The sequence below is a fragment of the Xiphophorus couchianus genome, chromosome 11, assembly GCF_001444195.1.
Source record: "Xiphophorus couchianus chromosome 11, X_couchianus-1.0, whole genome shotgun sequence".
NCBI lineage: Eukaryota > Metazoa > Chordata > Actinopteri > Cyprinodontiformes > Poeciliidae > Xiphophorus > Xiphophorus couchianus.
The window spans coordinates 24,897,473-24,925,326 of NC_040238.1; the positions used below are offsets into that span (position 1 = coordinate 24,897,473).

General features: G+C 40.0%; 1 protein-coding gene across 2 annotated transcripts in view; it reads right to left on the bottom strand.

Annotated features, from left to right (window-relative positions):
- Nucleotides 1-571: 571 nt before the first annotated feature.
- camkk1a (calcium/calmodulin-dependent protein kinase kinase 1, alpha a) overlaps nucleotides 572-27,854 on the bottom strand; it is a 66,649-nt gene continuing 39,366 nt past the window's right edge. The window contains exons 7-17 of one of the 2 annotated variants that reach the window (XM_028030712.1): nucleotides 20,387-20,423; nucleotides 20,027-20,048; nucleotides 19,223-19,311; nucleotides 16,204-16,403; nucleotides 12,463-12,516; nucleotides 12,101-12,174; nucleotides 9,759-9,846; nucleotides 8,436-8,564; nucleotides 6,597-6,700; nucleotides 4,770-4,817; nucleotides 572-3,816 (exon numbers count right to left, since the gene is read on the bottom strand). In XM_028030712.1, the coding sequence (XP_027886513.1) occupies nucleotides 3,744-3,816; nucleotides 4,770-4,817; nucleotides 6,597-6,700; nucleotides 8,436-8,564; nucleotides 9,759-9,846; nucleotides 12,101-12,174; nucleotides 12,463-12,516; nucleotides 16,204-16,403; nucleotides 19,223-19,311; nucleotides 20,027-20,048; nucleotides 20,387-20,423 (918 nt within the window). In that variant the 3' untranslated portion in view covers nucleotides 572-3,743. The remainder of the gene's footprint in view (nucleotides 3,817-4,769; nucleotides 4,818-6,596; nucleotides 6,701-8,435; nucleotides 8,565-9,758; nucleotides 9,847-12,100; nucleotides 12,175-12,462; nucleotides 12,517-16,203; nucleotides 16,404-19,222; nucleotides 19,312-20,026; nucleotides 20,049-20,386; nucleotides 20,424-27,854) is intronic. The other variant, XM_028030713.1, reaches the window with a different exon arrangement.

The following is a 27,854-nucleotide window of genomic DNA, read 5'->3' on the forward strand; positions in this document are numbered from 1 at the left end:
ATATAGCAAAAAACAAACAAAGCTGTTCCTTTAAGATAAACACCAGAGTTCCCAAACTCCCCAATTTGTATTGTTAGTGTATTCCTTTAAATATAAATTATCATAATACCAATAATTGCAATGGGAATTGATTTTTTTAGTCGGTGCGCCACCAATGGTCTTCCTGTGTGAAACAAGTCCTAAGGAACCCCATAAAGCGTCACTGTCAGAGTAAAGTAATTGAAATAAAGGTAAATTTATTGAAAAAGGTAAAGTTTTATTGTGCTTCACATGAAGATTTTCTAGATTTTTACGTCTTCCATTCTGAGTTTGTGTTCAACACAGGAAAATTATTGAGGCCGCACTGCCTTCCATCTCCATTTCTTGTGTAAATACTCATCAGCTTCTGCGTAAATAAAAGGGATGATGGTTTTCATCGTTTTAAAATGGTGTTCTCTTGACACCTTTAATACTTAAGTTGTTTTTAAATGGTTAATTTGGCTCGACTCCTCTTGGATTAATCTGTAGCTTCAGACAAGATGGTGAACAAGGAATGCAGGAGGTGAAATAAACGAAACAGTACATCTCAGAGTCATGTTAAAAAAATGCTGTATTTGGATTCAATCACAGAAGAAGATCCCAAACTCAATGCTGCCCCCTCTGGCTGCTCCTGTACTCTGCACCCTGCTCTATGTTATAATTGACATTTCAGCAGGAAAGACAAAAAAATAAATAAATAAAAGTTTGCCCTTGTTTTACAACATTCACCTTTTTCCCTAATATGAACATACACATCAAAAACAGCAGTTAAAATGCAGTGTTTTTGCTCTACTTTGTTTTGACACAAAGAAAAAGCAGTTTGCCAAATTTTCTCAAACAGTGGATGACATAATTGCGACATGCAGACTGATCGCAGAAAAAAAGCACAGTAAATATGGTCTTTTACAGGTGAACCATCAGCTCGGAAACTGTACATAATGGCAACTGTATAAAATGGCAGCCTGTAGACAAAGCTGTGTGTTTCAAAGTGCAATCATTTCGTTTCAATGTGAGCTGTGTTTCCGTTCTACTAAAATATAGATTCAAGAGAAAGCAACATGAGTGATCTCTGGCAGTGCAACAAGTCAAAAATGTGTGGACAATTTCACAGCCGTCTGCATAGAAACATACTACTGCAGATTTAGAGAAATGTACAAAATATAAAAGAATTATGTGAATCTTAAAAGCAAATAAATACAAGCAAATACATCACAGCTGGTCACACTTTTTGGTTTCAAGAGCCCTTCTATAGAGGACACCCTGCAAGCAGACACACAAACTCAAATTAAAGGTCAAAACTGCAAACACATTATACATTCTCCATTACCCGCTTTGTGATAAAATGGAGTGTCTTTAAAATCTGTGTAAACCCTTGTGCATAAAAGTACAGAAATCACTTACAGTGTGTGTCCTCTGTTTTCATTAATGCAGATTTCTAAGGTCAAGATGGAGGAACGTGAAGGGCTGCACTGGATATTAGATGGTTCTGGCCTGGAAAGAGTTTTATTCTTATACGGAATTGCTTGAAATCTGTCCAGTGAAATGAAAGAAATACCCAAACGATGCAAGAGGGATGTCTCGATATGGATCTTTTGTCCCAGAAACTGGTGAGTCATTTAAAAATTGACTGTGAATCGGTTTTAACTCACAGCGACTGAAATACTATCCCAGTCTCAATATGCTGCTCCGGCGAGCTTAGCTTGGTTCCGAAGGGCTACTAAAATCATCTGACAAAGAATCACCTAAGATGTGTAAATATTTATCATTTGTTACTAAGAAACGTATCCGACTCAAATGCGTCTTGCTCGTGCTGACGGTGCTGCCCTGTGGAGCAATTAGCTCAAGAGCAAGGCTAACGCTAGCATGCTTGATATGATTTGTCTAGTAACATATTTCAATGCTTTTCTGGTTAAATATCTACAGCCAAAACTTTGAGAAACAGTTCTCCTGCTTTATAAACCTATTTTTTTAATGTCAAAAAATTTAATAACTGGTGTTTCAGCTGCTTTTTGTGCTGCTCTCTCTCCTGAGGACGGGGCGGGTCACGACTGAAACACAAAGGAAACCCCAACAAACATTACAGTCTCTCTTTCATGGCATAAGTTAAGATAGAGTGAAAAATACTTAATTGTTACAGAATACCCTGATTTTCTTTAGATGAACAAAGTAATGTTTAAAGTATAGAACAAGGGTTTTTTTTCCCACAAGCCTTTCGCACTAAAATAAAACTTTAAAAACTGGGTTTGCAAATTGCAGCTGCTTGTTTCATTGGGCTGCAGCATAAGACTCCGACAGCTGTTGGGGGTTTATTTTAGTTTGGGACTGATGCAGGTGTTATAAAAATAGATTGGTACGCAGAGCCGATCGAGGGATTGGATTAGGACATCCCTACTGTACAGCTGAGTCCGCAGAGACTGAGTAAACTACAAGTGTCGGTTTCTAAGTCAGTGCCAACTGTTCTGAGTAACTGTGAACTTTACTTATGAAAAAATCTGTGCATTTCCTCTTCTGTCACGCTTTATGAGGCCGTAAAGCTCACGACCTTCACTCATCTCTCTCTGTTATGGTTTATGACATTTTTTTTTTTCAAAGGTCAGCCAAGCAGTTCGGTAAGGGAACAGTTTTTGAAAATGACAAAGCAACATATTTTTCTCGGAACCTCAGAATGATCTGGTGATGCATGTACAGATAATTTTTTTGTTTTTCTTTTTTTCTTAGCAAATACAAAAAAGAATCTTAATGAACTGGCACACGTTTAACCATTTGCATACAAACCGTTGAACCTGAAGGTGACTTGCTTCCCATTTTTTTTAAATTAACGTTAAACAAAAAATGCCCTTCACTGAATGTCCAGTGGAAAAAAAGAATCCTGAGCAAAAACGCAAACAAATTTCCATATATGTATGTATCATATATTTACAGTTTTGATAACACTCCAGGAGTTCTCGTCTGCGTTTCTATCCACCTTTCAGAATGCCGCATTTTAAAAGTCCTCTCTGTTATTTACATTAAAAGCAGAGATTGTGTTTGACAGCAGTGATAATCGCAGAGTAGGAGCAGAAGCGTGAACTAACCTGCCAACACTGGAGTCACTTGATGTCAGACAGCAGGGGGCAGTGCCATTCAAAATGTGTGCATGCATAGCAAAGCCAACGTCCTTTCTGTCGTAGAGCTGGTCCATGAAGGCAGAACGGAGGCTTTTCATACTGCCTTCCTTGTAAACGTTACCGACGGCACCGGTGTGAGAAAAAAAGGGCTGCGACAGGAACAAGGAATCAGCCTCTAAAATTAAAAAGACTGATCAGCAGTCAGAAGCCCTGTAGTTCACTGAAGAGACGAACCAGTGTGGTTAACATGCTAGTCAGAGAGAAACTGTTGAGTAGATCCTGTAGATGATCTGATAATGAGCATGCATGGAAACAAAGAAAGATTTCCTTTTTTTTTTTTTACTTTAGTGTGCAAACCAAGTGGACCCAGTGAGAAAAAAGCTGTTCTCACTGGGTCAGCGGTGTCACCTGTAAGCTGTTGAGCTCAGAAATCCAGAATGAACAGAAGAAAATGAAGAATTTTCTAAAATCAAGCCAAGTTAGCATTAGCATCTGCGAGCGATATTTCACATTTATAGATCCATTTATTTACATGGTTTACTGTGGCACCGATTGGAGCTGGGTGAAGGCGTGGAGCACACAGTGGTCAAAGCAGAAAGCTCGGCTTCCCGTCGCGCCTCAAGAGAAAGGCTCGTCTTCGTGGAGGTCCTCCAGCTCTCCTTCTCTGGGCCCGTCCCCCGCGCTGCTCTTTCTAAACAAAGAGACAGAGAGGAGAGAGATCAGCAGGGGATCCTGTGCCTCTGATGTGGAGCGGTCTATATGAACCCCCCCCACCCACAAAGCTTATGATTCCAGCCTGTGCAGACACAAAGAGAGAGGGACAGAGAAGCAGCTGCAGCAGAATGATGGAGGTGGTCTGCAGGAACAGGACAGAAGCATCTCTGAGATGACAGCTGGAGAGAAGCAACTGCAAAACCATTCACATCCCATGTCATCGTTTTCCACCTTATGTCACCTTGCAACCGAAGATGTCAGTTTTGTGATATGATGGACCAAACAAAATAGTGGACAAAGATCACATAGCTGGAAAATTACACTTTTTTATTAGTTTTTATTAAAAATCTTAAGAGTGTGGCTTAATTTTTTTGTTTACTCTGATCACTTGACATAAAACCCAGCGCAACACTGCCAAAACACAAACTCTTACAAAACTAGACTGCAAGCAGATTTTCAGAAACATACATGAGATTGTGTATGTTAACCTGGCAGATTATATCTTATATCTCGCTGAAAAGCTCCTTGTGAGTTCCTTTCATCCAAGATATTTGCACTAAAACTAGACCAAAATTGCTTGGTAAGATTTTGTGTTTTTGAAGTGAACAGATTAGCTTCAGACAAACGGCTATAATTTCTTTATAATTTTATATTCATATTTATTAGTTATTGGGTTTTACATTTATGTCTTGATTAAAGACGATTGCTTTGTAGTATCTCTTACACGTGCCTGAGCGGCGTATCAATGGGGTGGCCAGGCAAGACATTTTTCTGTCACCCAAAATCCAAAAAATTAAGTTTGTTGCTGCAATGTGACAAAAAGCGCAGAGATTCATGAGACAGATAGAGTTTGCAGGCTCTGTAAGTGAGCGCCGAGCAATCTAAGGTGAGGATAATGATGCGCGGGCAGATGGGCCACAAAGGGATTACCTGCGTGAAGGGTGCAGTTTTAAAGAGGGCCTGAAGGGCCACGAGTCCCTGCAGGAGAGTGGGAGAAAAGACGGAGAGGTCACCGATGAGTGGGTGGAGTCATGCCAACAGGTGACGAGGTCCCCACCCCCACCCAACATATTGGATTCATCAACCAACAAAACATTTAAAACGCTTCAAAACCTGATGCCACTCGAAGTGACCAGTCTGAAGCTTTGCATGACTAAAAGGGTTTTAAACACAGACGGACAAAAGAGGTAAAAATAAGATCAAACACTTAATGCTTGAGGACGGCTGAATAAAAAAAAAAATAAACAGACTATCTGTTGAGCTGATTGCATCATGTTGTATTTTCAAGTAAACATGATGGCAAATAAGATCAGGAGGCCAAGATGACAGGAATCATCCATCTGACAAAGAGCAGGGCAGCTGAAACGCGACTCAGCCTGCACATTCTGGCACAGTAAACTGGATTTAAATGTAATTTAAAGAGGCAGTGTTATGTGTTTTCCAGCCCCATAGTTTAATTCCATAACACAATCAAGTAACTATGTTACCTTCAGTTCTTATAAAACTGCTGTACATAGCAAATATGAGTGAAAACAAATTTTACTTTGTATTCTAAATGCCTTGAAAGTGGACCTCTGTCTCTTTAAGAAACCGTTTAACCCTTTAACAACATTTTTACCATCATTACACTGAGAAGTAGCAGGAATAATGAGCTCAGCTGATTCAAAGTTCCACCTGGTGTTTGCTAATTGCTGCTGGCTAGTCTGAAGGAGCTGAGTGGGCGAGTAATTGATTTGTGAGGCGGAAGCTTGAAAACAGCAGCTGAATTGTTGCCACGGGAGATTACAGGATTTCTCAAACATTCATGAAAGAATCAAGGCAACTCTCCAGGTATGTTTTGGATGAGGAAATAACATTATAACATCATGTAAAGCAAAAAATCAACAACAACAAAAAAAATACATTTTACATAACACTGTCCCTTTAAATAACATTCCTTGCAATTTGCAGGAAATTATGTGTATTTGTTTTTAAGCTGATGCTTAAGTACCGTAAAGCAGAACTATAGAGAGTATATTAACGCCTTGATTCTTTTCCTGTCTGCCAGCAGGGGGCAGATTTTTTTCACTTTTCCCCACAAAATAACCTTCACCTCTAAGTAGCAGCTCTCTGCAGCACGGGGCAAGCTTCAGCCCAGATAGATAAGACAGCATCTCATATACCCACCACAGTTAGAGATTACAGAGCTGCTGAGGCTCATCTCCCTGATAAATAAACCAGAACCCCTCACACAGACCGCTGTTCCAGGGGCACCATTAGACCAGCGGAGGGCAGCTACGGATGTTCTGTGTATGTGGAAGCTGCATGGTAGGATGAGGCTATCATCCCTCTGTTGATGCTTTCAACTCACAGCTCAGGAAACCCAAGGTCAGCATCACACCCTAGTTTTTAAAAAATTTTTTTACGGTATTCTAAATCCTCCCGTGTCACTTTGAATCCTTCTGGCTATAAAAGCTGGTGACAATTCTTCAAAAAACACGTACTTACAAAAGCTGTAAGCTCTACTGCATAGAATGAAAGACTGAATTATGGTGCTATGGCAACACAAAGCAGCAGGTGCTGCAGAGAAGACTGAGAGCAAGTTAACCTGATAGAGCAGATAGAAAATAAAAGGGACCCGGGTGAATGTCAGAATTTCAGACTACGGCGGAAATGGGAGCGGCTCCTTGTGTTGGTTCATCCTCGAGGAGGGGATATGGAAATATTAAATATGTAGGAGCTCTGGTGATATTTGCAGACTGGACTGTGTGTTCTTACATGAGCAGACTGCCAGGTGCAGACATGGATCTCTCCTCTCGCCTGCTTGGGCACTCAAAGGGGTTGCTGAACGAGCGCTTCCTCAACATCGCTTTCACCAAGATCTGAGGCAAACACAGGACGAAAACCGTCATGAGCGAAGGCTCCACTTTGATTTGAAGCTGACAGAAGTAAACAATATGAATTATTTAGTTCTTGAGGGAGGGGAGACATGAAATTAGAATCACATTATGAAAAATGTTCAACATCTTGGAAACAAATTATAAATGTGTAGGCTGGGGATTGTGGATTTTAAAAAAATATGTCAGAGTTTCACACATAAAAAGCTGTTGAGGGGGAGTATTATATGTTTTCCAGGCACATAGTGCCATCTTACAGCACAATGAAGTAACTATCTTACCTTCAGTTGTTACAAAAACGATAAATAAATCAAATATGACTAATTTGACTTTGCAACTTGATGTCTTGAAATTAGGCTTCTGTCTCTTTAAAAACTCCTGCTCTTTCTGAAACTTTGCCTTCAGGAAGTTATCACAATTAACCCTTTAGCAACATTTTTAACAGCGTTTTACTGAGAAGTACAGTAACTCATGCAATGAGCTCAGCAGATGCACAGCTTCACAATGTGTTTGCTAATTGCTGCTGGCTAGTCTGAAGGAGTTGAGTAAGACAGTCGCAGGTGAGGGTTCCTCTGTGTGGTGGAAGCTTGGAAACTGCAGTTCCGGGGAGGAGCTGCGCCTCGAAGGCGGAGCTAGGTCCATCCAGCCGTTTTGCACAGCTGACTGGTTACCATTCGATTTCTCAAATAAACATGAAAGACTCAAGGAAACACTCACAACATGATGTAAAGCTCAAAAAAGTTAATTTCACATAATACTGCCCGTTTAAAGACACACTCAATAATACACAGGTGAATATAATAAATAAACAGGAAACAGAAAGTTCAGATAAGATAATATGTTCCACGTGGCTGTAAAACACACACGGTGTGTTTTGATTGCTAAAGTTACTAGAAACCAGAGTTGTTGTTTTTTTATTCTCCAACTGCACTCAGTCTGTTTCTTAAATGTTTCTCAAACAGCAACCTTATTCATTTAAATGAGTTACTATCTAGTTATAAATCTTCCCATACTTATATTTACAATGCAAATGGAGCCACATTGTAGAAGACCGGTGCTATTTGCAACACATGGATTATGTGCAAAGTAAAGTCTGCTGACAGCTGTTATTTCTGACAGTGGTTGGAGCTGTGGGAGTAAGGTGATGGTTAGAAAGTTTCTATTCCTCAATAAAAATAAAACAAACCCCACCAAACATCTACATTGCTTAAAAATTTAGAAGAACCACACTGGATGCGATTCCTCCATCATGCAGTTTTAAACTATACTTAAAGTTCTGATGAGAGCAATGATCTTGTTTGGATCTGAAGCTTTTTGTGGCGAAATCTCTTTTTCTTTACCTCGGCTGCTGCTGCCTTTGTGGCTAAGTGGACAACTGCAACCTGATGCAAAAACAGGCAAAAATTCCTCCCGCTTGCTGGACGTGATTCATTTCGTGCAACGTGAAGTTCAGAGAATCCATATAAATTTGGATTTGTTTACACACCAGGAGAGTGATTCCAGCTGATACGGTCTTTAAAACATCCGCACAGGAAGCCTTCTGGACTTGTATTCTGTCTTATAAAAACACCCTGTCCTACTTCTTTGCAAACTCTCCATGTGTCTTAATAACGTTCTGTACTATTCTGTAATTCTACTGCTCTGTTAAACCTTGCTCGGATTAGGAAAGGTGATGCTGCTCTTAGTCACATTTCTGCTGAAGACCAGCGGTGTTTCTTACCACAGCGGAGAGGCTGGGGACAAACTTCACAGAGTTCTGGATGTCCTCCTCCGTTACCTCCACCATGGAGCAGTGCTCCTCCTCCAAAGGCAGAGGGTCAGTGCCTCCCTGGGTCACCCACTGGTCCATCTACACACACACACACACACACCCACATATCCCCAATAAACACTATGTATCCCACACTTGTCATTACACCTTAGTTCTCAATGGGAGCTTTTACTTCAAGTGTTATGTGATGTGTTTGTTTCATGAAGCAAAGACCTAAACTGATTTTGATCTAATTTCTACCCAAAACATGTCAACCGTATTCTGGAACTAGATCTTTACATGTATTTTTTCACAAGACTCTGGATGTGCAAAGCTTGTAGAAACATACTCCAAAACACTCACTGCTGTTATGTGTCGTTAGTCCAACAAGGTACTGAGTCGGGAGGAGCCAAATGTAAAAACATTAGAATCATTCATCGTATTTTCTGCGCTTTTTGCTAATGCACAACAGAAGCAAAACCAAAGTTATTATCTTTGGACCCAAAGAGTCAACACACAGCTTCAGTTATTACAGCTGGAAACAAGAGATCAGGCCCGAGATCTGGGAGGGGTGAACTCAGATCTGAACTTTCAGAGACACATAAAGACAGTTAAAAAGTCAGTCTTCTATCACCTCAAGAACATTTCCGGGATAAAAGGGCTAATATCCTAGCTAGATGTAGCATTTGGTTGCATTGGTTACTGCAACAGTGTCTTCACAAGTCTGAAGACAGATTACACCTTCTGAGAGACACGGTTTGAGATCATCTGAGGTATGAACCAAGTACAAGCTGCCTGTCCTTTAGTTCGTCTATGGAGCACTTGGTTCTGACTGGTTATCTTCAATGAAAAACACGGAAGATGTCAAAGGAAAGTGTCGCCCCTCTCAGTGCTTCATCCTATGTTTTTCTGACGTGTGTGTGTGTAAGAGAGAGTGTGTGGATGTCTCTGCACAAGGACACACATGATGTCTAACAGACTCATTATCTCCTTTTCCATAAACACAAAGCATCTCTGGTGAGAAAATGACTCGGCGTCGTGGTCGGATTGTGTCATGGAAACATGTTGGGGGGGGGGAGGGAGAAGTATCTGCTATCTGCCCCGCTTGTGACCGGCCCCTGGATTCAGACTGACTCAGTTTTTAGTCCACAGGGACACACGGCTTAATGAGCCCCACTGTTCATGTGACAGTAAGTTGGTGGAATCGAAAGCCAACGTGCGAGGGTAAACAACGCCACGCTGAACCCGCAGTCTTTTCACACGTCTGAACATCGACTACTGCTGCCACAGTACCTTGAGCTCAGGAATGGTCATTCTGGTGTCCGGGTTCTTGTCCAGCATCCGCAAGATTAACGTCCGCAGCTCTTCGCAGATGTTTGGTCTGCCATGAAGAACGAGACTCGGTCAGGTTTTTGGACACTGCTTCGTTTATCCGCACAGACACTGAGATCATCTGACATCGTTTTTAAAACGGCTCCGGGTGTTTTTCAGGATTTTATGATTAAATTATTAACAGTGCATTAAGTAGGTAAGATGAAAGTCCATGCTTAATTAAAACAGACTGGGAACTGCACTTTATCAACCAGCACTTAAAAATAAACACTCTCCTAAATGTTATCTAAGCTGCCGAAATTAAATATACTACTGTACATAAATTCAGCTGTAATAAGAGTATCAAGTATTTACATGAACAATTAAGATAATTACACATTAGATTAAACAAAATTGAAATGATCATTTGAAAGTAGAAGAAATAATCATGGCTACTCTAAAATATTGACTTGGTAAACTTCAATCCTTCAATTTAGGGTTTCTATAGATAATTAAAACAAATAATAAAGGCATAGTTGAATTAATATAATATTTATAAACATTTTATTACACATCAGCTTATTGACAATGTTAGAAAACAAATTATTTCTAAATTATTCACAAATCCATTTCTCAACTGCTTTTCGAAACACTTTTGCTAACTTGCAAGTGTTGCGGTGGTTGTAGCGAGCTGTCGCCAGTTGGACGTCAATTTGTTCTAATGGTTTGTTAGTGGAAATGCTTTATGTCCCCATATGCATACTTTCCCTGCAGGCACATCATTGTGGGGGAATTTCTAAAGCAAAAATGTAAATTACCTATTGAATATTCTCAATAAAGTGCAATATTTTCCTCAGCTAATAACACAATATTTAAAATGCCTAAAACTAAGAAATAATAAGTAATGATGCAGTACAGTATTGACCAATTTAGAGATTGATTAACCCTACCCAGGCAGTCTGGAAACAAAAACTAAGAAAAACTGAAAAAGTGAGGTGTTTAAAAGTGAAATCAGAGGTCGCAAAGAGACGCGGGAAGTTATTTAAAATCATTTTTTCCCCATAACATGTAGAGACACAAATAGGATTTATTTAGCCTGCAAGAAAGCAAGAGAGAGCAAAACATTCTGCATACATCAGATTTAAAAAAAAAAATCATTTTCTAAGGAAAGCTCAGGATGTTTTTTGTAATGCCAATGATGCTAACGTTGCTAATTGCTAAATTAAGACTCTAAAGATTAAACTAAATGTCAATTCAAAACATTTATTCTTTGCCTTACACTCAATCCTTTCTTGCATGAATATAGTTAAGTTGCCTCTGTCCATAATATGCACAGTATACACATATTGTTCTTAAAAAGAAGATGAAAGTAGCAGGTCAAAGCTTTACAAAAAAAAACCAGATATCGGAAATCGGCCACAAAATTCTGATCGGAGAATCTCTAATTGTGATTCCTCTAATTTTAAACGTTCTAATTTTACTTTTATTATAAGAAGCAGTTTTCACAATTTATTAAAAAGGGCTCATCAATTAATTTGTAACAATTTTAATTCTAAATTCAGTTTATCCAAACAGAAATGACTAAAATTAAACACTAAAATTACTAACGGTTTCAATCCGCCTGCGTTTTCCAACGTACGCGACACTGAAAGAGGAGAATGTGATAAAAATGATGTTAATCAGGAAACCCAGTCTCTGTCATGGTGACAGTGGCGTGACATTATTTGTACAAACGGCCCCATCACCGCTCAGAATACGGCACCATTAATTGTTATTGATTTTGATAGCATACAAATGATGCGATTACAGTCTGCGTGGGGGGACGGGCGAACCTAATGCAAGAGCTTCCTGCGCAACCATGACTCCAGTAAGCATGACGGTTCCTTATTAACAAAATAACACTTTGTTCTAACACAGCCGCCCGCCTTCCATGTTTATATTTTATCAGTCCGTTCGTTCTGCGGACGCTCGATACGTGGCTTCATGCGTTTTCTTACTTAATCACCCAGGAAGACCTCTGTGCTTTACTTCATCTTTTACTTGAAAGAAAGCTGAGGGAAGCACCGCAGCTTGTATGTTCACATGCTATTGTTGCAGTCTACACGCTTGTTTTGATGCCAAACCGGTGACTCCCTTTCATATTCCAGTTGTTTTGATTTGTGTGTGTGTGTGTGTGTGTGTGTGTGTGTGGGGGGGGGGTTTAATGCTAAAATTCACAATAAGAGGTAAAATAGCAGCACAAAGTGGACAGAAAAGGTGTAATCAACTCTGCTATTTTCTCTAAAAAGGTATGAAAAACGTCTGGAACAATAAAAAAAGCTCACGTTTCAGGAAAATCCACAGGCTTGGTCTTTATCTTATTGTGCAAAGCCAATATGTACTCGTCAATAAATGGGCACTGCAGGTAGAGGAGAACAAAAACAATAACAAAAACATGAGTGAAATCCACAATGCAGGTTGCCTGAATCACAGCTCTGGCAAATTCAATCTGCTTCTCCGAAGACGGATCAGACAAATTACAGCTGCAGCAATCAGCCTCTGGTGTTGATTTAAATGAACGAGCGCCGTATCAGACGCAGAGAAGGCGGCACGCTTTGTTCCCACAGAGGTGTTGCTACAGAGGGAGACGGCTTTCGCTGTTACAACGCTGTTAAATAAGCGAGAGACAGAAAGTGTGCACACTTGCCTTCCCAAACACAAAGCAGTACAGGGTGATTCCCATGGCCCACACATCCAGCGCCTTTAAAACAGACAAACAAAACAGGAGTTTAATGCAAATGTGAGCCACACAGACTGGAAATCACTCACACAGCACTGAAACCTAACGGGAGATTTATGGAACGTCAGGTCGTTTTATTTTAGGGCGTCTTTTTCAGAAGCCTTGAAAATGGATTTGTGCTACAATTTAGCAGAGGGACTAGCTGAGCCACCTCACTCTTTGTGCCTCTGCCTTGGTTTTTCTCTACAGGTAATCCTTACCAGGTAGAGCTGTAAAAAAAAGAGAGTTAATTTTTTTAATTTGTTTTGTGAGACATAATACGTTTAAGATCACCCGGCTAATTTTGACTTCAGACAAAGACTAACTAGAGTTAATTTATTAAGAAAAGAAAAGCTTTCCAAACCAACCTGACCTTGCAGAGTCGTTTTAAATCAGGCATCTTCTTCAGTCCCTCTATTTGATTTAGGTACAGATACTGACCAGAGTTTAAATTTACGGCCCGAGCCCAAGCAGAGATTTGGGCCGGGTTGGGACAGAATTATTTGTGGCACATTTAATAACCCTGCAATACCTACAGCACAGGTAAAGTCAAGCGAGAATGAACGATATAAAGTTGCTTTAATCTACTTATGATAGCGTAATTGGAGGAGCAGGTTGTTCACTCCGTTGAGGAAATAAAGAGAGGAAATAGGGTGCAGAAGTTAATCAGACTGTAACAAGCGCAGCTCCACCCTGCTCCGCTCCCATCAATCACACATCCCAGTAGATTTGCATCTGACTCACCCTGCGATAAAACAAGCAACAAGATGGAGCTGGAAGACGCTAAACAAAAGCTAAAGATGGGGGAAGTTCTCAATAACCTGTCGGGCTGTGGAAGAAAAATTGTTTTATTATTTTGCTTATGTTTTTATTTGATTCTTTTACTCATTTAACCACATTAGTATTGTTCAACCTGTCATGAGTATGGAGGCTAGAGAGTTTCTGCAGAACCACTCAGAGGGGTCCCTGCAGCAACTGCAGCAGGCTGATAGCAACAATGCCTCACCACGGTAAGGAGCCAGTATTTGTTAACAGATAAGAACAGATAGTTTAGGTAATTATAGTGTGATGGAATAAACCCCGAGTCTTAAGTTTCTCTGTGGAATGTCACCAGCTCAGAGTTTTAAGAAATTGATGCATTTGTGTGAAGTATTCTGGTTTGAAAATGCTCTTGTTATGCAAAATTGTTCCATTAGCAAACCTGATTTTTGGAAACTCACATATTTGAACAAGAAGACGTTTACCACCTAACTGGCGGTTAGGGTACACCCTTCTAACTCTGTTATCACACAAGTATAGGTTGTACTCTCCCTTCCTGTTATCGGTTAACTTGTATAAGAAAAGGTGTAACTGTAACTGAAGGTTCAGAACTCATTGCAGCTTGCCATGTGCTGTTCCCATCCGCGGATGCAATAAAGAATTTGCTCTTTGCCATTTGCCGAAGTCTCAGCCTGATCTGTTACCATTACAGATGAATTTTTCCACAGGGCTCGGACATGTTCAGAGTGTTTTAGATGCAATCTAACCTCCAACACTGACGGGGACACGCTGGTTTTCCAGCTCAGAGGTGGATCTACACGAAGATTGTCCTGGAGCTTAAACTAAGTGCGCTTTTGGGTTTTAGGTCAGAAACTGATGTTCTGCTGTAGCATTCCTTATTCCATCTATTACAAGCAAGTCACACGTTTCATTACGCTCCTTTTCTGAAATAACATTTAGTTTTATATTAGATGTAACAGGAAGCATTTCCAGTCAGTCTACCAAATATTTTCACAGAAGGGATCAAAATCAAGCAAAATGTAAATAATCAAGCATTTTGTTCCTGGCCCTGAAACGTGTTTAAATAAACAATTTTAAAAAAGACATTTCTGATTGTTGAGTCATTCTGAAAAGACTTCGGAATATTTTCCGGACTGAAACATGACTGTTACTTTGTTTCTCGTTTCTTTAGCTACGTCAGACTGAGCCAGGATTTGTTGCTTGTTGAGGCTTTTCAGACTATTTCATGTTGTCACAGGATCCGTTTTAGTGTTTTGTTGATTCTGCAGCTTCGGTGCCAATCAGGTCTGCGCATGTCTAATAAAACTAAAATAAAAATGTGGTTAACAGTTACTTCATGGCATTGCTTGACTTTCTTTTTCACATACAGTCAGGTTAATTTGCATAAAGTTTTTTTTATTTAATAAACAAAAAATCAATATTTGAAAACTGAGTTTTGCATTTATTCCGGTTATCGTTGCCTGATATAAAAATTTGCTGATGATTTGAATCATGTAAGTTTGGCAAGAAAGCAAAGGGGGTGACGGAGAAAATATTTTTTTCTTTTTTTTGCAAGACTTGATTAAAGCACCCTCTCATTATCTACTGCAATTTGTCATAGTGTTATATTCATCATGTACTTCTGGGAATGAAGCATAAAGGGCTTTAGTGACATACAAGTGTTGGATATTATAAAACTCACTTCAAATTTTTACATCCCCTGGAAGAAAAGCTTTTCTTTATCAAAACCTGAGAGAGTGCAAGAACAATCAGGAAGGAAGAGGCACTTGGTCCCTGAAACCTTGACAAAACAGCCCACTGAAGCACTTAAAGTGGCTCTTTTGCCCTGGTGGCGTTTTGTCTGCAATCAAATGTGCTATTCTAGCTCCTCTTTAATATACATACACAGCCCTTCTCTTAGGTTTTACGGAAACCCACAGGAGGACGGCGCGAAGAGGGAGGCAGCTGTACAGGAGCAGGAAGTCAAAACTGACCGCATGAATACAGCAGGACACTCATAAAGATCAACCGCTTTGAGTCTGGAGGCGATCGTGTTCACATGTTGGCAGAAAATGTTAAGCCTATTGAAAACATCCAAATGCAAACTGATAGTTATGACAATTTGAAAAATATGAGAAAGCTGTTGAAAACGTAAACAGAGTGAGAGTGAGATATTTGAAATGCATTTTTTTTACTTCCTATTGCATGAGAACATAACTAATCAACGGAAACTTTATAACAGAACTTGATATGAAATAACAGAGGAAATGTGAGGGAGTTCAAGGAGTTAAAGACATCTGCAAATCGCTGTGTTTTGATACTAGAATATACACATAGAATTTATGATAATTCATGTTTAACTTCATTGGATTACACCGACCGACTTTCTCTTCAGCTGTTTTGAGCTGTGCTGCAAAACCCATAAAAAGGGACAAAATGACTTTAGCTCCCCTGTAGTGGTTTCTTGTCATTTTAGAATTGGTTTAGGCCCCACCTTTATAAATTTAAAGCTCTTTACACCCCCCCAAATATTACATTACAAACAGATCAGAGATTGTTCAAAAACACTGTAATCTACTTCTAATAAGAAACACAATACCCCCCAAAAAAGATCCAAGATTCAGTATTTGTCTACGAAAGCTAAAGCCTTCCAAACTCCACTCTTACAGATCTTTTAAAAAGCTACATTTAAATTTTAGGACTAATTTCTAGACATATTTAATTAAGTATCCGCAGTCTTCATTTAACGTTCTCTTTCTCTCATATTCCCTTCAGAAGCAGTGGGTGATTATTTAAATTTACCACGAAAGTCAGACTTATTTACCCAAAAATGACACCCAGAAAATAAAGAAATTAAATTCCGACCCAAACGCACATGCACTACACTTCAAATCCACTGATTCGACTCACTTTCCCACTGAAGCTCTTGCACTTCTCTGACAGAGTCTCTGGCGCCATGAAAGCAGGAGTCCCTGCAGTGCTCGACAGCAGAGCATCGTTGCCCTCGAACTGGTTGCTCACTCCGAAGTCAGCTATCTTCACATGGCCGTCGTCTCCTAGTAACAAGTTGGACGGCTTGATGTCCCGGTGGACGATCTTCTGGTAGTGCACTGAGGAAAAAGGAGGGGAGAAGTTAAAGAAGCCGTCCCGACAAAATCAAGCAAAATGCACCTGGTGTGTAATAGTTCAATAATATGTTTGTGATCTAACAGTTTGAATAGTGATTACATACGGGGCTACGCCGTTCCCTTAAAAACTACATTTAATTTCTTGCTCCAGTTTATTGAATTCCTGCCATCTTTTTTCTTTTAAATCCACCAAATAGTCTCCCAGATTGTGCATGAAAACGATAATGTTTCTATCAAAATTCTAAATATTTTCAATATTGCTTTGCAGTTGGCAAACACCAATAGATGGGCATTAAATTGTTCATATTAATAACCCAAATCAGCTGATCAGAAACTAAACAAACAGACGTTTCCCCACAAAAACACGCTAAGCAGCGACGCCACGAAACGGCTCTGAAATAAAAATCCTCTGTGATCTGACTTTGTTGTTACCATTTTTATCGCTGTCGAGCAGATGATTTGAGTTGCACTACCTGTTCACTATCCAGGCTTACCGCTCTTGTTTGTCCGAAACTAAAATGGCACCAGTGCGCTGTTCTAAATTTAGTAGCTTGACGTTACTGGCAATCACTGCCATACCACGATCTCGCTCATTTTAAAACTAACCCAGGTATTTAACTACAGGCGGACCTGAGCAGTCAACCACCTCAATAGCTTTGTTTCTATCAGGTCCTTATTTTCTGCATGTAATTATATGTGCTTGAGTGTCAGTTTTGTTCTGATGAAATCAACAATGCAGATTTGCTATTCTTTAACCACAACCCACTTGGGAAAAAAAAACAAAAAAAACAAAGAAGAATCTGAAGAGGGATAATTAACAAAACAACCCATCAGAGAGAGAAGTAGTGATTATTCCCCAGAGGAAAGCATCACCAGCTTTGATTGCCGCTTCATAAGAATGATGGGAGGACTGTGAACCAGGGGTCATCTTTGAGTGAAAGTTAAGTACGTCCTCAAACGTCTTCTGGAATATAGGCCCTGAATGCGTCCCTGATGGGATAAGTGGTCTCTACTTGTTGTGAGGAGGTCTTCCTGAAACAGGGGGCGCTTGACTTCTCGACTATTAAATGTCGTAGCGCTCACAACGGTCAAATTAAAACGATGCCATCGGGAGCCCCAGCTCCGACTCACGGCTAAGATTCATGGAGGCTGCAGGAGACATTTTAATGCACTTTAAGCACTAAAACTACAATTCAGAAAATTAAAGGCTTGAAGTTTATTGTGCCTGCCAGAGTTCAGCATTTATATTGCAACAAAGCAGAGGGACACGTTTCCCAACAGATTCTCTTTAACTTATCTGCCAAACACAGGCTTTGCACTTCTTTCAGTGCTTATACCCTGCTTTATCTATAGCAGACCTCAATGCATTTTATTTGGACTTTCAGTTCAACAGACTTTAAGTCATGGTGTCAAGCTTCTGTCTACAAAGTACTGTCACTTTTAGAAGCATCTCTGTTCCAATGTAGCTGATTCAAGTCTGATTGGCACGTTGTTCAAACGCGGTTTGAACTGAAGGAGATCGTCTGTAAACCTCAATCTTTAAAATCTTGCCACAGATTCCTCAACTGGATGAGGCTGAGACTTTGACTGGGTCGATTGTAACTCGAAATGTGCAGTTATCTTCACCAGTGGTTTTAAACTGCATTCCTCGAGGACCGGCATCCTCAAGGAAACTTTTAGACGTCTCTCTGCTTCAGTGCACATGGCTCCAATATCCAATATGGATTAAATATGAGTAGTCAATGTATTGGACCAGTATTGCAAATTATGACTTCCTTATTATGCCGTCTGCGTTCTTTATGGTATTTATAATACAGTAATTTTGTGCAACTCGAGTCGAAACTACAAAAATGTGGACTCTTCTGACTTTTGAAAACGACTGGTTGCAATGGATTTTCTTCAGGGGTATCAGAGTAAAGCGGGCGAACACAAACACATGCCTCTTTTTCTGATTTCAACTTGAAATGATGATTTTTCTTCTGTTTTGTAATTATGTACAGAGTTATGTTGGTTTTGTACTATAGGCCACATACATTGAATGAATGCATTGAAGTTCTCTGGTTGCAACAAAATGTGGAAAAGTTGAAAAGAGGTGGATACTTTTGTAGCAATCAGATTGTTCCTCGTTTGGAGAACTATGGCAGAAATGTTAACGTTAAGGGAAACATCTTTTAAACACTCTTCAAAAGACATCATGACATGCTGTTGTCTACTCTAAAAAAAAATCTGTGTTTAAAAAGATTAACTTAACTTAGATGCTTCGATGTGTTCTTTTGTAGCATTTTTGGGAATTCAAAAAACTTGATTTTTTTTCTATTGCAATCATCTTCAAGATTTAAGGCGCTAGAGTGCTGGTAAATACTCCACACAAACCAACGTGACGTGAGAAAAAATAAAAAAAGACAGCAATGTCCTTGTGGATGAACAAGCTCTATAACAGCAAATAAGTGAAATTGTTCCACTACAGCGAAAAGGGCAGCTTGAGAAAAACTGTTGGACCAAACTGTGGCTCAGCGATGATCGGACGGACAGACGGACATAAATGCTGCCAGAAGGCGAGGCGAGGGAACGGCGGCAGAGGCTCAAGAACATTTTGTTCCTTTATGCAGATCAAAGGAAGACACCAAATAAAAACAAAAAAAAATTACAATCTATTAACATTTTTAATCACACTTTAGCATTATAATGTGCATCATAACAAGAAGTATTAAAACTGATGGTTTACGCCCAGGAGACGCTCTGATACCCAAAACATACACGCATTAAATACTAGCAACTTTTGTCATGATTTGCAGACTTACGGTACTCAATGCCCAGGATGATGTCTCTGAAGTATTGCCGTGCTTGCTCCTCTGAGAAAGGAGTTTCTGTTGGCACCTCCATCACTGGACTGCAGATTCACACAGCCGGGCAGAAACACAAATTCAGACATTGCTTTTAAAACTGGATTCAGATTGAGGAACAAAAACAACGAGTTAATGTCTGAAGCAAAGGTGAGGCGACAACACTGAATGTGATAAATAACACATTATTTATGTGTTATTTATCACACCCAACAACCTCTTTATCCTCAACGCTTTCCTTAGACACACAACTTTATGATCAAATGGCAACATATGACCAGTGGACATAAATTATGCTGCATTCCGAATGGAGCCGAATCAGATCAGAAAACTGCATTTGAAATGCTGGATGGATAAACTGAACCGAGTTTATGTAAAAAGCAGACGTACTGAATGTACCAATGAAGTACTAAGTACAAACGTAAATATCCGGGTCATTTTATTTGTTCTCCAGGCATTGAAAAAAACTAAATCACATTTAGAAAAAAAAAAAAAGTACCACTCATGTTTATTATTGTTATCAGTTAAACGATTCAGAAACATCACGACCCGAAGCCCTTTTCTAGCCGGCTGGCTTTGGAAATAACTGTGAAAACCCCCAAGACTGTAACGTCTTCCTCTGAAGTCTGAGATGGAGGAAAAACTAAGGCACGGTGTTAAGCTTAGAGCAATGAGCGCTGCAGAGCATGGGATGGAGAAATGGAGGAATGAGGAAGAGACGGAGGAGAAAGACAGAAATCAGAGGACATGTTCTCTACTCACCCCTTACGCATCAGCTCAAACACTATCAGGAACAAAACAAGGGGACAACAAAGAGGATACACGTGAGGTGGAATATTTTTACTCATTAGCTCATTGTAATCACTTCTGCCCAGCGAGATTACATCCAAACTTCCTAGTAGCCGTCGTCTACCCAGCCTAGATTTAGCTCACGAATAGTTTGATGTTCAGCAGGAGAACTGCGATCTGGGAATGCTGAGAGAGGATTTCACCTACGTACTGTGTGAACCCTGAGGTGGTGCAAAAGACATACTGGGTTCTGAAGAAATTACACAAACACCTGTCCAACTGGCAAATGTTGCTGAGCAGAAAGCAGATAAATTAAAGGAAAATCAGACATACCCATGTAGAGGTTGTCCTCCGATGGATCATCAAGCACCTGCAATATTAAGTAGGTGAAACGGAGAATGTTCCGTTATTCAAGCCAGAATAACACATTGTTCAAAATGTGCAGAATTTAGCTTCATCAAACTGTACATTTGGATTTTTTAAAAATATACTGATGCATTAGGCAGGGACAATGGACATTAATTAACATTTCTGTAAGTTCACCAAAAGTAGCCAAAAAGGCTATTTTTCTTGCAGCATTTGTCTTGCTGAAAACAAACACAAAATAAGGCTAAAATGACTCAACTACACACATTTTGTGAATAAAAATACATTCAGTACAAACAGTACATATAAACTTTAATTTTTGTTCATTAAAAGGAGTCAACTCATGACCAGAGAATGCTCAGACATCTCCAAAACAACAGAGAAAATCCTTCTTTTATTCTTTTCTTTTTATTCTTTTACAGTATCAGGTTGAGATATCAGCGACGCTCTTCTACATCTGCTGTGTGTTTTGGCTGTGTGGTGCCTCAGGGGTCAAAACTAGGAGCCTTTCTCCTCTCTCCGTGTCTCCTGCCATTTGATTTCGTTTTGAGGCAATTTGGAATTTGATTTTGTTGTTATGCTGACGACTTTCGAGTTTACATTCCCGGACTTTGTTCTTCCCTTGTTACGATGTCTAAATAAAATCAAGGCATGGACGGATTGACCGAATAAAACCGTGCAAGTATAGAATGAATGAGTGCCGCTTATCTTCACGTGCATGTCGAGTTGCGTTCTAAAATAAATGGGCGGTGGCTTGACCACAAACAGGATAACGTGGGCAGACGTTTTAATCCCGTCCATTAGGCTGCGAGCCTCAGACTGCCGCATGCGAGATGAGCTCTGATAATGACAGTTTTTCCACTGAGCAGACAGATTTTCTTGGATGCAGATTACAAACAGTTGGCAGCAGAGGTCAGACAGTCTGGACAGATTTCACAACGGTGGTAAATACGTGATTTTAATGACGGAAACTGGGTTTCGTTCTGTTATCTTCAAAGGGATTATGGTCGGAAATAGTTAGTGACGCAACGTTGTGATTCTGCTGTAGTTTTAAGTGTAGTTGCTGTTCTTTATGCCACTGCTGAATAAAGCAGTTTTATAGAGGATGTTGTAAAAATTTGTCTAACTCTTGAACTTTCCCATTTTTTTGCCACAAGAAAAATATTTTCTTGGGATTTTACACGATAAAAACACAAAGTAGCCTACAGTTCTGCCTTTTGAGGAAAAGTTACATCATTTTAAAATTATTTCTACAGACAAAACTGAAAAATGTGGAAAGTATTTTTATTTAGTCCTTCTGGGGCAATACTTTCTAGAAGAACCATTTAGTGCAATTACAACAGTAAAAGGTTTCGTCTCTACCAGCTTTGCACAGCTGGAGTTTGGACCTTCTGACCACAGCTCTAAACTTCGTTCTCAGTCTTGAACACGTCTTTCTGTATTTGCTGTGTGTCGTATGTGGCAAATTACAAATGAGACATTTATTGGCTTTCTTTCAACAATGTTTTTCATTGTGACACTTTCCCAAAAATAGCCAGTTTTGTGGACTTTCCTGTTAACAGTTTCTGTCGTTGAAGATCTCCTCCTGCTGGGTTACCGGGAACGGTGTCATTTTAACCAGGTTTTAACCAGGTTGATGCCCGGATGCTAGTATAAGTGCTACATTTCATTTCAGGGCATCGTATAAAAGGGGCTAAATACTGCTTTTTTTAAAAAAGGGATAAGTTGGGGGTGATCATTTATCTTATCGTTTCGTATTTATTGCAATAAATGTCTTATTATGATAATATTTCTGATTTAATGTTGCTACAATAAATCAGAATTATTTATTGTGGCACAATAAATTCAGATTAATAATTTTTTACCCAAAACTTTTCATATTTTGTAGATTTTTAATGTTACAATTTTTTCCAATGTCAAAAAAAAAAAAAAAGAAATATGATTAAATGCAGTTATGGTGTGCAGCTTAGTGAAACAAATCACTTCTTTATGTGTATACGTTCTTCAACAGTAGTATTTGTCTTTATGGCACCATGTCAGCTGCGTCAGCCATAGAGTTAACTAAAAAAATAATAATAAATAGGTCTTATCAAAAATATTGTGCTAAAACTTTAAGTCTATATCACCCATTAGCTTGGACAAAAGCTAATAGAAGGTGTGAATGTTCACATAAGTGTGAACATTTTCATACTTTGTGTCAGCCTGGCACTTAAAATCCCAATAACATTCGCGGACGTTTGTGGTCATAATGTCATAAAGTGTGGCAAAAGGTCAAAGGCGTAAAATACTTTTGCACTGCACAAAGCAGAACTCACAACACAACACTAAACAGATGACATTTTATCTCTCGACGTGAGAAGAAGCAGAACCCGCATCTAGGAGCGTGCATGTTTTCATCACAGTCACAAACTATCATCGCATCGGAGAAGTAACAACATTAACGACGGCTCACTTCCGTTTACAGTCGCTACATCAAATAATTGTGGCAGTAAAATATAATATACAGGACTTCTGACTGATTACTAATACGCATGTAGCTCCAGCGCTGACATGTCGAAATGTGAAAATGGATTACGCTTTCAGCTGGAGCTGCGTTTAACCGGCTGCAGTCCAGATGAGAGGCAGACCTGCTCTTCACTGCTGCCTCCTCTTCCTCGCCGGCCCGGAACGTCTATCCTGTTTTTCTGTGTGAGATGAAAGGAGCGGGTCGCCCTGCGTAGAGCTGCTAGGGAGCGTCTCCAGCCGCAATCAAGGCCTTATTAATAGTCTGTCCCTGTCACCAGCTATTTACAAAGATATTAAACCACTTTGTGCTCTGAGTCACTCTCCTGTGACACCAGCGTTCTGTTTCCTGCTGGTCTCCACCTCCTCTGCTCCCCGTTTCTCCTCGGGGGCTCAGTTCAGCTCCATGTTCCTTCATTTCCTCCCTGCCTGTCCCTCATCAGCATCTTTCCCCAGTCTCTCAGTGTCAGCCTCAGTCTCACCCCAGTTAACCAGCTGTACCAGCAAACTGCGGATCTTTTCCAGCACACGGGTTCGTGGGCCGCCTTTGTGACAGATGGCAAATACAGAGGAACAGAAATCTGGTAAGAACGCAGCTGCATCAAGTGTTTAGCTTCAAGTAGGTGGCTCTATAAATGTCAGACAGAGACATCTCACATACTGTTATATATTAAAACAAACCGCCAACGTGTCTTTATTTCTTTGTCTGTCTAAGATTCTTTTACAGTCTCAGGCAGACAAAACTCCATGCTGTTTCTGTATAAATTGAGAATGTATAACTTGCTATAATGGGAAATTAACAATGGAAGCCCAGTTAAATGTTAAAAGCTGAAATTAATGGCTGGTGGAAACTGAAATCTTTAAAAGTTGTAAAACGATGTTAGATCAAGTCATGTTTTTTGTTTTGAACACATGAACAAATGTAGTTTACTTACATCAATGTCATTACTTTCTGCTTGTTATTCTCCCTTGTGGTGAATTTTGACTGAATCCCTAATTTGCAGTCATGTCTAAAACACTGATCAAAGAGTCAAATAAAGACCCAAAATTTAATCAATCCCAAAACCCAAATCTGTCAAAACAGGAATATGTAACTACATGCGCTAAAACCCAGTGGACCTTCATCCTGTGCAACTCAGGAGAAAATCTAGATATGGGAAAAACAAGTTCATGCACTGATTTCTTCACATTTGGACAAAAGTCACATCCAAATGCTGATGACATTTGTGAAGTCAGAAGATTTTTACATTTGCTGACAAAGTAACAGACAAGATATTAGTGGCTTATGACTCTAAAGTTGCTTAGCGGCTTTCTATTGGTGCCATTTTGCAGTTAAAATAATCAATGTGGGCTACATTTGATCACTTCTAGTCCAAAATCTAGAATACTTAGAAATATCTATCAAACAATGTATGGAATGAAATAGCGATTCATATTTCAACAATAAATAAAGCGTTTTTTTTTTGTTTTTTTTTACAAGTTAAGAATTATCTATATATTCATCTACCTATAGGGCTGAAGCAAGGCGGAACAGGATAAATGTTTATTATTTCATGATTCTTTTCTGAATTGACTCAAACAGACGTCCTTATATGCATGAAGCATTCAGCTCAGCAAGCGGCCTTGAGGCTGACAATCCAGCCTCGAACCACAAACCGCACATGAAAAACAGACTCACAATGGACGGCACAGCCAACAATTTGCTGCTTCAAGGTAACGGCTCACAGTTTTCACAAAGCACAGAGCACAAGTCACCTGAGTTAAACATCCTGGTAGCTGCTTTTGACTGGAACAGAGGCCAGCGCCAGTCAAGGACACCCGACACTGGAACAACTAGTTCCCAAAATTTGCAGCTGAAGCCACAAGGAAACTCCAAGGTTTGCTTGTGTCTGTTTAAATAATGTTTACTGACATGGCCTTGTGCAAGCGCTTTCAATAAGCAAAGTTTTATTTACACAACACATTATGCTTTTTCAATATAGCTGGAGACAAAACCATTACCTAGAAACGTCCCTTTGCAAAGTGAAATCCGTCAATAGCTTTCTGCAAAACTGCTGGTTACTGCAGGGACTAAGATGGGGAAAAAAAAAAAAAAAAAAGAGTAATGACATAAAATGTGCTTTGGTTTTTTTTTTTAATGGAGTCCTTTTTAATGGATAAGAGCTAAACATGCTGGTGAGAACAGCACAGGCTCGTCTGTCTCTTCCCACCATCTGTGACAAATGACCAAATCACTTTCATCAGCTTTAGTCTGTTCCACTTGGCGTGGGCTCAGTGTTTAAGGGACGGATGGAAAGTATATTCATGATTAGACGAGACTGGAGTGAGGTCTCCTGGAGGAATCAGCTGGGTACCTCTAATGTATGTGATGGGGGCCCGAGCCACACCCCATTTAAAAAAATGACAAACAGAGAGGGATGGAGAGGAGGCGAGGACTAATTTCCTGCGGCCATAAGGAGTGTGAGAAAGCAAGGGTGGACAAAGGATGGAAGAGATGAAAGCGAGGGTGTTCTGTCAGAGCTAGCACATGGTGCAGAAGCACTCAACTTTTCTTTTTTTTTTTGTTCCTGGAAACTCAGCAGTCCTGGCCCTTAATTCAGCCAAGCGAGCCAGACTGCTTCCCTGCAGCCCGACTGCCCAAGCTTAACTCCCAGCAGCGCATCAGTTGCCCCCGCCATCTGGGCTGGACTGAAAACACCGATGATATCACCAGAGAGCGGCGTGCGTCTTGAGTCACAGTCGTCGATATCAGCGATGGTCTTTCCAAAACAAAACGCCCCAGCGGAACCTGGACGTCTGTCAATTCTCGAAATCAAACGGAGTTTATTTGCAGGATAGAAGTGTTTCTTGTCCAAGAATAAATCAACAAAGGATTGAGAAATGTGACTGAAAAATAACCCTGAAGCATATTCCCAGCTTGTTCTACGGCACCACGGGGATTTAGCCACCTTTTCAGCTAAAATGAAAAAGTGTGAGTCACAGCACGCTGAGGGGAAAGGTTATCTGAAGACAGCACAGTGAAGGATAATCCTGACCTGAAAGGATGCTAAACGTGCTGAGCATGTCTACTAGCTGTCATTAGAGAGGCAGATGTGAAAACATCCACACAGAACCGCTTCTTAGCTCTTCATTTTTCTACTTTAAAATTCAGCTAAATGAAAAACATTGCAGAATGTGATTTAATGAGGTGGTTCAATGAGACTAAACCAGAATTCCACAGAGTTTTTGGACATGTCAAACAATTCAAATGCATTAAAGTTGCAGTTTTACCGAACATATTACGTGCCATTACTTCAGATGTTACTAAACTTTACTCAATCTCATGCTACAGCATGCAAATGTTCTGTCAGCAACGGTGACTTTCTCATACTGAATGCTTTATGTGGTTCCAGCTGCAGAACAGAACAACCTACTTTTTTATATATATATATATATATATATATATATCTTTTTTATACCCCTCCAGAGGGTCTTTTTGTGGGCTCTAGTGTCCCTTATATGACAGTAGGCTGACAGGAAAGGGGAAAGGAAAGAGGGGAAGACATGCGGCAAAGACCGCCGGGTCCGGGAGTCGAACCTGCGAGGACTCAAGGCCTCCAAATATGGGTTGCGCTATCCCCTACTACGCCACCGCGGCACGCCCAGAATGACCTATTTTTTGATCAGCTATATTGAAACCACTTTGAAGCACCGACCTTCATTCCCATAGGGTCAGGCGATCATTAAAAAAAAGACGATATCATGGCTAAACATACACTATTTTGCACAGTAGTACACCAGACGGCACATTTTACACCCTTGATCCCAACACACCAGCTATATACAAAGCAGATGGAACCGATGTTACGAAAAGTTTTATGAAGTAAAGAAATAAAGCGCTCATGTAAAAACCAGTTCTAGATCAACAAATATAAGCGGCAAGATAATAAAACAGAGCAGCAGCTTAGGTTCTTCTGTTAGTGAAGCTAGCTAGCTGTTTGTGCTAGCATGAGTTAATACATTGAAGTTTAAATGTGCTTTTGTCTCTCAAGGTCGTTTCTCAAGGTTTGTTCTGTTGTTCTTGATTGGTTGTTGCAAATAAGGTAGAGACTAGTCTTCTTGTATTAGCTATTTTGGGAGGGCTAACCCTAAAAAAGTGACAGTGAATCATTTAGATTACATTTCAGTGCTAAATGCTTTTGTTCTTTAATCAGGCTTAAAACTCAGCACACCTGTACACAGAACAAGGATGTCGGTTTCTCTATCCAACAAGTGGAGCAAAGGCTTCAACAGATCCGTTTCAAAACGTTTAGCTTGATGCTGCTAGCTTAGCCAAATGATGAATGTTGGATTCACTCCTCCCATTCCGCTAGGGGGCTCTGTAGCTGTTTTGCATTGGTAGTGGAGGGGAGGTGAAACAAGAGAAGAAACTTGCGGCAGGCCAGTAATACACCGAGACTGCCGTTAGCTGAAGCTAACAAGCTGAAGCTACAATAACATCATATTCTACTGGCGTTCATGAGTGTTGCCCAACGTGGTGAGTTATTAATGCTGTAAGCTGTGGGGAGGTGAGTTTTTTGTTATCTGTTCTAAGCGTGAACTTGCTGAATTTGCTAGTGCTAATTAGCCCAATGCTAGCTGTGTTTGCTGCGCTGTGATAGTTGAATGCCGATGTTTATTATATGACAAAGTGTTCTAAGAATAATCTGCCTTATAACTGGTTAGAGAAGCCTAGCTAATAAATCCGTGTTTAAGTTTGTGTTGATTGAATTCTGCAATACTAAGTATTGATGTTTTGTTTTTTACTTTATTTACAGTTTAACCCACAGGTGTCAAACTCCAGTCCTCAAGGGCCGCTGTCCTGCAGTTTTTGGATGTGCCACAGGTACAAAACACTGGAATGAAATGGCTTAATGACCTCCTCCTTGTGTAGATCAGTTCTCCAGAGCCTTGC